At 44.6% G+C, this 13,470-nt stretch overlaps 1 protein-coding gene across 2 annotated transcripts in view; it reads right to left on the bottom strand.

The window, feature by feature from the left end:
• Nucleotides 1-3,849: 3,849 nt before the first annotated feature.
• Nucleotides 3,850-13,470, bottom strand: part of AK5 (adenylate kinase 5) — a 241,089-nt gene continuing 231,468 nt past the window's right edge. The window contains exon 14 of one of the 2 annotated variants that reach the window (XM_032870136.1): nt 3,850-3,989. In XM_032870136.1, the coding sequence (XP_032726027.1) occupies nt 3,921-3,989 (69 nt within the window). In that variant the 3' untranslated portion in view covers nt 3,850-3,920. The remainder of the gene's footprint in view (nt 3,990-13,470) is intronic. The other variant, XM_032870138.1, reaches the window with a different exon arrangement.

Below are 13,470 nucleotides of genomic sequence, written 5' to 3'. Positions count from 1 at the left end.
ATTCCTTCTGTTTCAGGTGTCACTAAGGTGTCGCAGGTGGAAATGTGCAGGGGTTGCTTTTCAGTCTTTTTTTCTGGTGCAGGGTGGTTCCTAGAGTTACAGACCTGAGCACAGGTCCAGGTTTGTGGCACGGAATAGAGAAGGAGGTCTGTGGATGGGGGGAAAGCACTGAAATCGTCGGCCATGGTGAATTAGAAAACCATACATACGTAGAATTTACATATTCTAACTTGACAGCAAACACGTGATCATGAGGCTTTAGGCAAAGTCTGCTGTCTGAGACAATCTGTTTCCATGCATGTTTGGTGCCTCTCACTTAACCTAACAGTATGCCTTATCTAGTTGTCTCCCCTTTTCCCCTTTTGTTTAAATTACATTACAGAAACAATTATATACTGAGATGTGAAGAACTTTTTTTTTCTTTTAAGAAAATAGTATATCACAAGTAGTAAGGATAAATACTGTTTTGTGAAATTCCTTTTTTAGTTGTAACTGTGGCATGCTATATAAACTGAATTCCTTAATGTGGGTAACAGAGTTTGAAAGCCATTGTTCTAGGTGCACTGAATCGAACTGGAAGTCTCCAAATAACAAGTAGGTTATTTTTTTCCCCCATAAAGATTATGAAGGTTATTGTCCTTTTTAGGTTATAAAGTGTTTTTATTTCTTAACTTTGAAAATCTACTTCTGTTGATATGACTCCCCCTCCTGTGACTTCTTTTTTTTTTTTTAACTTTTAATGTAGCTGATTAAATGGGTTTTCAAGAGTGGTATCACATTTAGCTCCATGAGAACAGAGACCATCTCTGTCTGTCTATATCCCTATGGCCTATCTGGCCTATTTTCAGTAAATATTTATTGGTAGTCTGATTAGTGTTTCCATGAGTTACATTTTTTCTCTAGGAAGGTAGGAAAGACCACTTATATCTGAGTGTGTCTGTGAGTGCCTGTGTAGGGCCCTTAGAGGGCCTGCCTCAGAGGATCTTTCCAGGGCTCTGAGAAGACTGAAGAACTTCATCCTAGCTTAGCTGGAGGATGTGGTTCAACCCTGGGTGGCTGAGAAGGTGATGCCCTAACTGGGTCCCCAGTTAGGCCCTATGTCTTGATTCTCTGCCATGTGTTTAGAATGAAAGGGCACTCGAGTGGAAATTCTGGGTCCCAGTCTCAATTTTAAGTGAGGGATTCAATGATGTTGACTAAAAACCACCTTTTATTGAACACTAGGAACTAGTGATTGATTTCGATGTATTAGTAACTTGTGTAATCCTCACAGCCCCTCAGTGAGGGTGCTTATTATTATGATCTCTACTATATAGGTGAAATCACTAAGGTTCAGAGGATTTAAATGTTAGCTTTCAGTAATAATTGCTCCGTGTGGGACTGAGGATATAAAGCTTTGCCCTTATAGAGCTTTATAGTCTAATGCAGAAGAATAGCAGTAAAAAAGTACAAATAAAATGTTAAGTAAAGTTAAGCAGAGATAATGCTGTGAAGAAAAAGAACCCTTGAAGAAAAATGATGGAAGAATGGGGACCCATCTGTCATTTTAGATGGAGTAATCAAAGAATGCCTTGACGACAAGTGTAAATTTGAGCAGAGACCTGGACAGAGGGAGGGAATTAGCCTGTGGATAACCTGGTGGAAGAAGCAGAAGGATTAGCGACAAGGATCCTGATGGAGCAGAGAGCGTGGCTTGTTCAGGCAACATTAAGAGGTCAGTGTAGCTTGAGCCCAGTGAGCAAGAGGAGAGTACAGTTGATGGGGTGATGCAGGGTACGGGGCTGGAGCAGGTGAGGCCTTGACTGTAGACCACTGTAAAGGAGTGGGATCGTGTTCTAATGTCTTATTTACATACACACAAGGTATTTTGCTAGACAGACCCCTTTGAGATCCTTTCCTGCTTTAAAATCCTGTGACTTTAAAGTAGTGAAGCCATCCACATCGTTAACATGTTTTAGCAGTCTGTTGCATCTCTAGATACTTCTCAGGGGCAAAGCCATTTACCCCTGCTGGTTTGGGTTTTTGTTTGTTTTTTAATTTCCCAAGTGGGCAGCCAGCTATAGCCATAAAAATCATGGCTGGCCCTGTCTGCTGCCCGGTTCTCTCATTTCCCTGACTCAAGTTGTCAGAGCTGTGGCAGGCATGAACTGTTTGCGCCAGTATGTGGTATGTGTTTAAAGAATGTTAATCCCTACAGAGTCATTTTGTGTTTTTGGCATAACCGGTAATTTTCCTCCTCTCTCTCTCATTTGCTGAAATGTTCCTTGTGCTCCCCTATAGAGAGTGTGACAACTAGGGGTAGTAATAAAGGATTTGACAACTGTGTGAGTTGTAGGGACATGCCCCTTTTTGGTAATAGAGGCATAATTGTAACCAAAGAAGTTTAATTTCTTCTTTAGCAAACACTGACATTTCTGTTTAAGAATGACTGCTACAGCAAAAGGAAATACAAAAATTACCATGTATCATGAGTACACTGAGAATTCTCTCTGTAATAGCTCAAAACTGATCTATGGCCAAAATTAAAACCATATGAGCATATCCTAAATCTCAACTATTACTGTGTTTGCTTCTCTGTTTGGAATAAGGCTTCAAGTGCTTTCCAGAATGATGTGAGTTACAAATAAATAGAAAAAGAGTTTTGTGTGTTCCATTTATTTTATTTGTACATATCCATTTAAAAAAAATGACTTTAAAAATACAATTCTGTCCCAGAATTGGATCCTTATCAGCACAACCACTGAAGGGGAAAAAAAGTCATGCAAACTGAAACTATGGTCTTTTGTAGTGACTGAATGGAAGATGCAAATATTTCAGTAGAATATATAAGAAGCTCTGATTTGGCAACTAATTGCACAAAGGAGAACCCAAACTTCACTGGTTTGAAGCAAGGAAAACACAATTTTACATATGGATATGATAAGGTTTGCACAGCCCTGTTAAAGGCTTACATGAAATGAATGTAGCCTTGGGATCAGTTATACATCATGTACTGACAGCCTCTCCCACCCACATCCGTTTGGTTACTGTTACTTTGTTCCTTACTTGCTTGGCAGTAACAATAAGTAAATAGGTGATCCTGTGAAATCAGAACTGTAAGCTGACATTAGGTGAATGCAGTTAACAAATCACCTCCTGCTTTAAAGTTACGTTTGGTCATTGGTGTTAATGTACTGTTGCTGAAATGCACCACCGGGTATAAAAGAGATTAGGTTAGACAGTTTACCAGGTTTGTTTTCTTAGCCATTCTGACAGCATTCCAAGTAGCCTATTTCCAAAAAATGAATGGACACATGTTACTGGTGACTAGTCTGGGTTTTACGGTCTTGGAAAAGCTATACAGTTTCACATTGTATTATTTCTACCGAATTTAATCAAACATTATCAAACAATTGGAGTTGTCAACCCAGTCTCTCTGGCTCTGAGCTACTACTAGTGGATGACACTTGAGGAAATAGTCACAGAGGAGACGCCCAGGCCTGCCCCTCAGATGGAGACCCTTCGTCAGGCAACAGCATGTCAGTCTCGGGATGAGAAAGGAAAATGTGCTGGGGAGTGAGGGACGCTAACCCCCGGCTTGACAGAGAGAAACCAAATGGTCAGACTCCGGCGAGTCCTGAGGGCACCACTGACACAGACTAGCACTGCTAGCAGCTCTGAGGTGTGGCCGAGATGACAGAGACGTGTGCGTGCTGGGGGGCGGACAGCTGTGTGAGTGAGGAAGATCGCACATGGATCATACGGAATACATCATGCATGATTTCCAGACACCTCTCAGGTCAAGTTGGGAAGCAAACAGCAATGCTAGGGTTGGGGCGGGGGGCACAAAAGGTTGAACTTGAAACATACTGTGTTAAGGGATGAACCTTTTAATATTTTTTTCTGTTTCCACTCTCCTTAATGTACATGCTTTTTTGCCTTCAGAAAATAGAGTCAATAGCTGTGCAGAGTTGAAGAAAAACTTCCTCTGGTGTCCCCTCTGCATTTACCTATATTTAAAAGGAAAAGAAAAAGAGAAAGTTAGTCTTCCTTTTTTTTTTTTTTTAAAGATCTTAATTAGAAAGCACAAGAGCGTAGGGAGAGGGAAGTGAGAGGGAGAGAATCTGAAACCAACTCCCTGCTGAGCAAGGATCCTGACACAGGGCTGGGTCTCAGGACCCTGAGATCATGACCTGAGCCGAAATCAAGACTTGGACGTTTGACTGAGCCACCCAGGTGCCTCTAGAAAGTTAGTCTTAAGAAGTATTTGTAGATAAGACCATTTCTAATAATAATTACCTGCTCATAACTTGCTGTGCAGTTTTAAAATAGAGCCCAGAACCACAGAGGAAAAGTGAGGAGTTGTTTAAAAACTAGGTTTGTCCAAATTAAAACATCAGCTACCACTGCACACCTATTAGAATGGCCAAAATCCAAAACCCACCAGAGGCTGGTGAAAGTGTGGTGCGACAAGAATGCTCATTCTTTTGCTGATGGGAATGCAAAATGGTACAGCCCCTGTGGAAGTCACTTCGGCAATTTCTTATAAAATTAAGCATTCTTAACCATAGAACCCAGGAATTGTGCATCTTGGTATTTACCCAAAGGATCTGAAAATTCATGTCCACACAAAAACTTGCACATGGATGTTTATAGGAGCTTTATTCATAATTGCGAAAACTTAGAAGCTAAGCTTTCATTAGGGGAGTGGATGAATGGTGGTATCCAGACAGTGGGATGTGTAGCACTCAGATGAGTCACCAAGCCATAAAAAGACTTGGGGGAAACTTGTATTTCCAACTCCAAGAAGCCTCTCTAAGAAGGCCACATAATGGTATGCCATATGACATGAAAAAGGCAAAACTGTGGAGACAGTAGCAGACTGACTTGTGGGGAGAGAGGAAAGAATGGGTGGAATAAGGAGGATTTCTATGATAGTGCAACTTAATGGTGTATAGATATCATCATATATTTGTCAAAATCCATTGAGCGTGAACACTAAGAGTGGACCCTGACGTAAACCAGACTTTTGGTGAGAATGATGTGTTGGTGTATGTTCATTGATAGTGACATGGGATGCTAGTGTAGGATGTTGATTGTGGGGGAGGTTGTGTTGTGTCTGGGGACAAGGGTATATGAGAATTCTGTACTGTACGTGAAGTTTGGTTGCGATTTAAGACTCAATCTATTTAAAACAAAAACAAGGTGCCTTATTGAGGTACAGTATTGTTGAGGCTTGTGGAAACATGAGTTAAGACTTCTGAGTGTTGCAGAGCATTTGGTGCAGGACGGGATTGGGGCATGGGGCGGGACTGCAGAGAAGAAAGGGAAAGCTGGGACCTCAGCCGGTTGTTGGCACACCCCAGCAAGGGGCTCACGGCAGAGGAGACTGGGAGGGAGCTGATTTCCTGGGCATGAAGACACTACTACCCCTTCCTCACTCAGAATTTCCCAACACTGTCCCAGCTACTGAGGGGTGTCCTGCCACACCTGGGTCAGCCACTCGAAGAGGAGGCCTGGTGACCCCACCTCCGACTCGGGGGCTGGGCAGCGAGCCTGCTAGGATGCTACTATTTCAGGCTTCATCTCCACGCGTTCTCATTTGCTAGGGTTGGGCTGGGCCTTCTAATCTGCATATTTACCACATTCTCCACATGATTTTGCCGTGGGTCATCTCGGACCACACTCGGACAAACCCTGATTTCTTCCACTCCTGTCTACCTTCTTTGTGCAAAGTACTTTCGATTTCACAACACTGGGGACTTCACAGATCCTGAAGGTAAAATAAATTCTCAACTCACCCCCGCCCCCTCCCCGCCACCCACCAAAAAAAACCCCACCACATTTAAATATCCCAGAAAATAGGTAACAACAATGTTTATAGACGGTTGTTTGCAATAGCCCCAAACTGGAAGGACTGCAGAAGTCCATCAGCAGTAGATGGACAAATGGGGCAGAGTCGCATGATGGAACAGGACAGTGATGGAAGAAACACGACGGCTACAGTCAGCAGCAGGGGTTCATCTCCCCAAGTTGCAACAAAAGAAAGAAGCAAGTCTCAGAATATGCATACAATACGATTCTAGTTACATCAAATTCAAGAACACACAATGCGAAACTGGGTTGGTTAGAGATCTGTCCGTGAGTGGTAAATCAGAGAGAGAAGCTGGAGGATGGTTATCATAAACATCAGGAAAGTGACCACTTCTTGGAGAGAAGAAGGAAGAGGTGACCTGGGGCGACCAGGGGGAGCCTCTGGACCCATGTGATTACACGGTGTTCGTTTCATAATTCTTCAGACCATATGCACTGCTTTTGCAATACTGTGTATGATGTATCTCAGGAAAACGAAAACATAAAAATTAAAAAAATTGAGCGCCCCTCCCCCAATAAATGTGTCGTCCCCGATCCTTACAGGAGAGTGAGGACTTTCCACCTGGGATGTTTGTGTCCCTCACAGCCTCTTGCCTCTTGCTTTACCTCTCCTTCTTCTTCCTTTCAACCAACAAACATTTCCTGGGTGCTAACGATATATTTTGTGCTGGAGAAGCCGGGCTGAACAAGACAAAAGGATCCTGCTATCACGGAGCTGCCAGCTCAAGGGCAGAGACAAAGAATGACCAGGAATCGCCACTGTGTTGAGGTAAGTCTAGGAGCTTGTGGATAAGGAGTGCCTTCCAGGGTGTTGGGAGGGCAGGGATGTTTCCTGAAGGAAGTTGTCATCACCATCATCTAAAATGATAAACTTTACCAATGATGAAACATAAGTGCTTTTATTTATTTTTAATTAAGAAATGAATTTATTTTTAATAAAATGTTTTTCCACTTCTGCCTTCTTTGCTAACTCCCTTCTCTCTCTCTCTCATCCTCTCTCTAGCCCTCCATCATCCCCTCTCTGACTCTCCTATTCCCTCTCTCCCTTTCTCAGCCCCTCCCCTCCTCACTTGCTCCCTCATTCCGTTCCCTGCTCCCCAGCATAAATGCTTTTCAACTGTCAGGTAATTCTGACAATGATCTTGGAGGACAGATACTGTCATCCCCATTTCACACATGACAAAACTGAGGCTCTGAAAGATGAATTAAACTTCCCAAGGTCATACAGCTAAGTAAGTGGCAGGGACCTGGTCAAAACCCAGGTCTCGGGGCGCCTGGGTGGCTCAGTTGGTTGAGCAACTGCCTTGGGCTCAGGTCATGATCCCGGACTTCCAGGATTGAGTCCCCCATTGGGCTCCCAGCTCCTTGGGGAGTCTGCTTCTCCCTCTGACCTTCTCCTCTCTCATGCTCTCTCTCACTCATTCTCTCTCAAATAAATAAAATCTTAAAAAAAAAAAACAAAAAACAAAACAAAAAAAACCCCAGGTCTCTGACTCCAAAGTCCTTGCACTTGTTGACGACATGATACTGTGGTCACCCATTCAAACTGGCTGCATGATTGAATTCGGTTGAGGCAGCAAAGAGTGAAGCTGGAATGGTGAACCTCTGTTGACCATAAAGAGGCCGACAGATTCTGTTACATGAAGTATGAGTTGATACAATCACAGGTACATAAAAGTCATTGGTAAATATTTGCCTAGTCAAAAAATTGCAAGAGGGCTGAAGTGTATGGCAAAGGATGCTGTACCAGGAGCAATGATAACATGGTACTATCTCTCGTGAGCTTCAGGACTCAGACCAGCCGTTCATCCTCTTGACGCCTCAGTTTCCTCCTCTATTCTGTAAAGGGACTGATGTCAGACATGGTAACCTCCAGGTTTGGTTCCAGCTCTGATACTCTAGGCTATTCCAAATCGCGGTTCATATTTTCGTGGTGGTGAGGTGCCCACCGGTGGGCATCAGGACCGTTGGGTGTTGCCAGTCAAGCTGGGCCTACAGGAGTAGATCTGCATCTGCAGAGGATGAAGAATGAGCGCCTTCTCTGTGGAGAGACAGGCATGTGCAAAGGGATAGGGATCTGGAAGCACGTGGATTCTTCAGGAACAGGGGCCATGTGTTGAGGACGGAGCAAATGCTGCTTGGTTTGGGGGAAGGAGAAGAGGAGGCTGGAAAAATAGCTCAGGATGAGATTTGCCTGTTCCCAGACATTTTCTATAAAAGGACTCACACAGTAAATGTTTTTTTGTGACTTTTTTCACTAAGCACCATGTTGTCAAGGTTCACCCCTGTTTTAGTGGGTATCAGTACCTCATTCCTTTTCCTTTTGACTGCCCCATAATGCCTTACTACATTTAACCTGAATGTACAAGACACGCCTTGGAATGAGTGCCTGCCCTCCTAAACATCCCTTTTCAGCAAACCTGCCTCTGTCCCTGCCCTCCGGAACCGCCCTTGCTTATGGAACCCTGAAGGAGGAAAAGGTGTTCACTTCCCTGCCCCCTTTCAGGTTCCCTCCCCCATGGGGGGGGGAGTGGGTGACAAGGTTTAGAGTCCCTAAACGTGGGGCTCATTGTTTACACTGCCCGTGACCATGTTTGTGGCAGATGGGGCAGGTCTCTGGTCCCCCTCCTCAGTGAATTCCCACTCGGAGAATATTTTAAGGGGAAGGTTAAGTGACTTTGATGTTTTCATATATTACTCTAACTCAAAGGAAATGGGAAAGAGCCAACTTACTGGGTGCATTTTAAGTTTTACAGGAGCTATCCTCCGTGCTTACAACTTTCACACATTGAAACCAGCTATCAAGCTGCTCGTGTTGAACATTCTACTGAACAGATAAGAATCCTGGGTCCTGACTGTTTTGTGTGAAGGGGGCTTCCTCAGCAATCATGCACACTTGAAAATAAGACATCCCCCCAAGGTTTTGCTCCATAATCAATGCTTATGCTGTAGTATTTTCTAGCAGCTCTCTTTTCCCGTGAAGAGTTAAACTTCACAACGTCCTTTTCCCCCCAAGACCTCCAGTTCTGACTCCACAAAGTCAGCATGTGTGAGGTTTTAATGTATTTAATGTAATTGAAACCTAGGTAAGTGGATTTGCTTTTGACTTTAAGAACCTATCTTTTTGGATCTGAGACTTGATATAAAAGCCTGCAGTAAGTGATCAGTATAGGATGGGGAAAAAAAAATATATATATATATTTATATATATGTATATACGTATGTATGTATTTGTAATTTTTTTTCCTCTGTAAAAGAAGCTAAGACCAAGTGAACAGGAAATACGGTCGAATCTCTGGAGTTTTCACCTGACTTCTCAAAAGAGAGCAGTCAGTGATACTATTTCCCAGCAGTCAGCAGAACATATTGCTAAGTTAGGAAAGCAGTTACGTTGCCTTAGGAAATGCACATTTTGTCTATTCCCTCTAGTTCTGTGAATTTGCAAACCATAGAACAATGGGCTGGGATCTAGTTGTGTTTCTCCTGAAATTTCCCAGGCTGTTACAAACATTGCTTGAGTTTTACTTTTGTTTTTCACATCCTGGCGCCATGGGGCTTCTGGGACAAACCCAAGCTGCCACTGAGTGGTTTATGATTGCTGTGTGCGCCACCTTCTTCCTCTTTTAATCTCCTCCTCCCCCGAGCCAGACGGAGCCCCCCACCACAAGGGCCCCTCACTGCCAGACGACGCTCGGCAAGGGCAAGCCCTTAATATGCAGCACCTGCACGCCATCTGGGGCCCAGCGGCCGGCCGCTGCAGTCTTGGAAAGTTAGGGTTATGTAAACGATGCTTCTGGGGAGCCATCCATTTCGCATATCCGGTCAGACCACAGAGCTCGCCTCCTCAAGGCATTAGGAAGGAGGGCTTCGGATGCCTCTGTTCTAGAGGGCTTTAAAGACAAGCAGTAGCAACAATTTTAAAACGATTTATAGGGGCGCCTGGGTGGCTCAGTGGGTTAAAGCCTCTGCCTTCGGCTCAGGTCCTGATCCCAGGGTCCTGATCCCAGGGTCCTGGGATCCAGCCCCACATCGGGCTCTCTGCTCAGCAGGGAGCCTGCTTCCTCCTCTCTCTGACTGCCTCTCTGCCTACTTGTAATCTCTGTCTGTCAAATAAATAAATAAAATCTTAAAAACGATTTATAGTCTGCCTATGAATGGCTTCTCCGCACATAGGACTTCCCAAAGTCCCAGCATGGTTTGTCCTTTTAAAAAGTTACGTTGAAAATCTTTCCTTCTTTTCCTCTTCCTTCGAAATTTGCCCGCAGTTTAACTTTGAATGACTGCTCTTTTTCGTAGACATCAAAAAAATTCGAAGACCTACCTGATCAGTCATTTTCCTATTTAAAATACCAGCATTTTTTAGGTCAGACTTTCTAGGATAGTCTAGAACTGTGTTATCCAATGAGGGAGTCTGAGGGGTCTCCTGAACACTTGTAAGTGGCTAGCACTGAGGAACTGAAACTTTAATGCTATGTAATTAAAATCAATCTAACTTTTAGGCGTGCCTGGGTGGCTCAGTCAGTTAAGCTACTGACTTCAGCTCGGGCCAGAGTCCTGGGATCAAGCCCCATCCGCAGGGAGCCTGCTTCTCCCTCTCCCTCTATTGCTCTCCCTGCTTGTGCTCTCTCCCTCTCTCTGTCATATAAATAAAATCTTTGGGGGAAAAAAAAAAGATCAATCTAACTTAAGTGGTACTTGACTCAGTTTTTGGAAAATTCAAAAATATAATGGAACAACTTGAGTATATGAAACCTACCTTCTTAACCCTAAATTTGATGAAATACAAATACAGTCTATGATTTCTGAAGAATTTCTTCAGATTTTCTGATTTCTCGAGAAATCAGATTTAGCATCTGAGTTGAGTTATGCTTATGTACCAGATACTGAAAACATATTACAAAATATCTTAACATATCACGTAATTTGTATATTGACAAGGTGTTGAAAAGCTAATACTTGAGATGTATTGGGGTCAATAAAGTATGTCATTAAATTCATTTCATTTCTTTCTGCTTTTTTCTTCTTAATGCGACTACTAGGAAATTGTTAAATCCTTTGTATGTGGCCCACGTTCTATTTCTGGACCAGGCTGCACTAGCAAATTTGTTGAGTGAAGGAATGGATTCAGGTCCTTCAAGTCTTGCATAGACCTTGCTTTCTGGTCTGCTGTCCCCACACTGCTGTTCATCCGCTTGCCGTTGCAGTCCCGTGCTAACATTACTGGGCGCTTTCATGTGTCAGGGCCTTTGTCCCCTTCCCCTCTGCCTGTCAGAACTTGTATTCTCCTTAGGACCTGCCCAAATATCCTCTTTTTCTCTGAAGCCTTTACCTACCTTTGCAGGCCCTGTGCTCCCAAAGACCCAGAACATTCTGTAAATCTTGTTACTGTATTTACCGCCTTGCTGTGGTGCTGCCTTTCCTGGGTCTCTTTTCCTCTTGGAATCCCTGGCATGGAGCACCATGCCGTGGGCATTACAGATGCCCCGTGAATGTCTGCTGAATGTGGCAAGAACCTTAGAGGAAACCGCGCCAGTTCTCTGCAGGGAGAATTCCTGGCAATGGCCCCTGGAGACGTTGTGGGTTCAAGTGAAGCCCAGCGAAGGGACCGGGAGCAACCACAGAGGAGGAGATCAAGAAAGTGTGTAGAAGAGGACAGGGTCTGGCGGTCTCTTCTACCTGCTCTTCTGGGAGGATACCAACATGCCGTGAGCACAGCTCATTTCCACAGGACACCGGGAGCCAAGAATTCTGCTTGGAATCCAAGGCTCTTTGCGGGGATCTGGCGAGGGCCAGGGGATCAGGGAGGGAGGCGGGTGCGGAGGAGACTGTTCAAGCAGAGTCACAAAGAATGAGTTAGTTTCTTGTCTCTCAGAGACAGATGCGAGACAGATGCAAGATTTATGCCTCATTTGTCAAGGCGGAAGACAGAACCCTAGGGCTCCTGGAAGTCACCTGCCCCTTCGTGCACCTTTCTTTGCACGGGGCGGGCAGGAGGGAGCGCTGTCTCCAAATCCTTGTCGCTACTGGCATTCAACCCGGGCAGGCCCAGCCCGAACCCGGGGAGGCTCTGCTCGCGGAACTGAGATGCCAGCTCCGCTGGGGAGGCCTGGAGAGGAGAGGCCAAGCACTTGGGAAGTGGGAAATCCCAGAGCTTTCCTGGACTCAAAAAACCCTTCAGTGCCAGGGAGAGAAAGGGAAGTGGAGGCAAATGGGTTAAAAAAGCCTCTGCTGAAAACAATCTCTCTTAGAAGAAACAAAAGCCTAAATAAGGGTGTTCATGTTTACTGCCCACTTGTTAGTAGGGGACAAAACACACCAGAAACAAACCAGCCGGAGAAACTATAGAATATTTTGCCTTACAGAGTGCCTCATAGCTAGTAGCGGGAAAACATTGTGATGTGTACTGGCTGCCAGGTGTTTCAGAGAAACGTGTACAGGACAGTAGGATTTTCATGAAATCAGAACCTTCCACCCTGGCCGGGGTGGGGGGAGGTGATGGTCTATACAGTGTGGATGGTCAGGGTAAGAGAGTGAGACAGGAGACTGTGAGAGACAGGGAAAGGAGGAAGAAGAGGGATAGGGAGGGGAGGTGGAAAGATACACAGGAAACCGCTCACACTGGTTATCTGAGGGAAGTAAGGTTGGAGGGAGCTTTGCTAGTTGTCTTATTTATAAATATATGCATCTATACATACATTATATATATACATACTTAGACATTTCTACTCTTTGCTTATTATAGTAAGCGCTCATTACTTTGGTAATTAAAAAAATCCTTCGAAATAAATCTAATCCTGGCCACCAATGTGAACACTTGACAATTTTAACACACCTGGGGCCACTGAATCACCGACTGATGCTTTTTTCTCCTTAGTCTGTTTGATCTTCACAGAATCTGAAGAGACGCCCCTCCCCCAACCTCCTGGGACATGGGATCTGGCAAGCCTCTCCCAGTTTCCCACTAAAATGTCCATGGAGACCCAGAAAAAGGTGAGTGGTCACAGGAGTTCTGAAAACATGAATTGCTACTTATTGTCCGTGGAATTAGATTCCGTATCAGCTCCTGACTTAGAAAATAACCAGAAAAGCAGGCGTCTATCCTTCTGCTGTGGGGTCACAACTTCAAAAGGCAAGAGCTGCTCTCCTTAAGCCCCACCAGAACACCTTCTCTAAATCTCATTTAAGACTGTGTTACCAAAAGAATGACTAAGGAGAGAGTGGGGAACACATCCCAAACTAGAAGGACTGATCTGGCGTAGGAGGGGAAGCAGAAAGAGGCACACAGGTCAAGAGCATCTTGGTCTGATGGTGGTCCCTGATCAGCACGTCTCAGCCCCGAAATCCCATGTTAGGTGTGAGCCTCCCGGATGTACCTCAGCCTGCCTTCCAGCACAAGACCCAAGAGGACCAGTCCTGAGTGCCATTGGTCCTTGAGCACACATCAAGTGACACGAAGGATCGCCTGCATGTCTTGTGGGTCAAGAGATTCCCTTCCACTCCACCCCCCAAATTTAAGAACATAGCAGATTATAGTTTCCAAAGAGAGTTGAAACAACATCTCCTACCCTACATACTCTCCTGAACATGACCTTTCTCCTCACTCATCGAGAGACGAAA

The sequence above is a fragment of the Lontra canadensis genome, unplaced genomic scaffold (genome assembly GCF_010015895.1).
Source record: "Lontra canadensis isolate GAN:19392208 unplaced genomic scaffold, GSC_riverotter_1.0 scaffold40, whole genome shotgun sequence".
NCBI lineage: Eukaryota > Metazoa > Chordata > Mammalia > Carnivora > Mustelidae > Lontra > Lontra canadensis.
The sequence above is the reverse complement of the archived record's forward strand: the minus strand, read 5'-3'. Positions and strand labels throughout refer to the sequence as shown.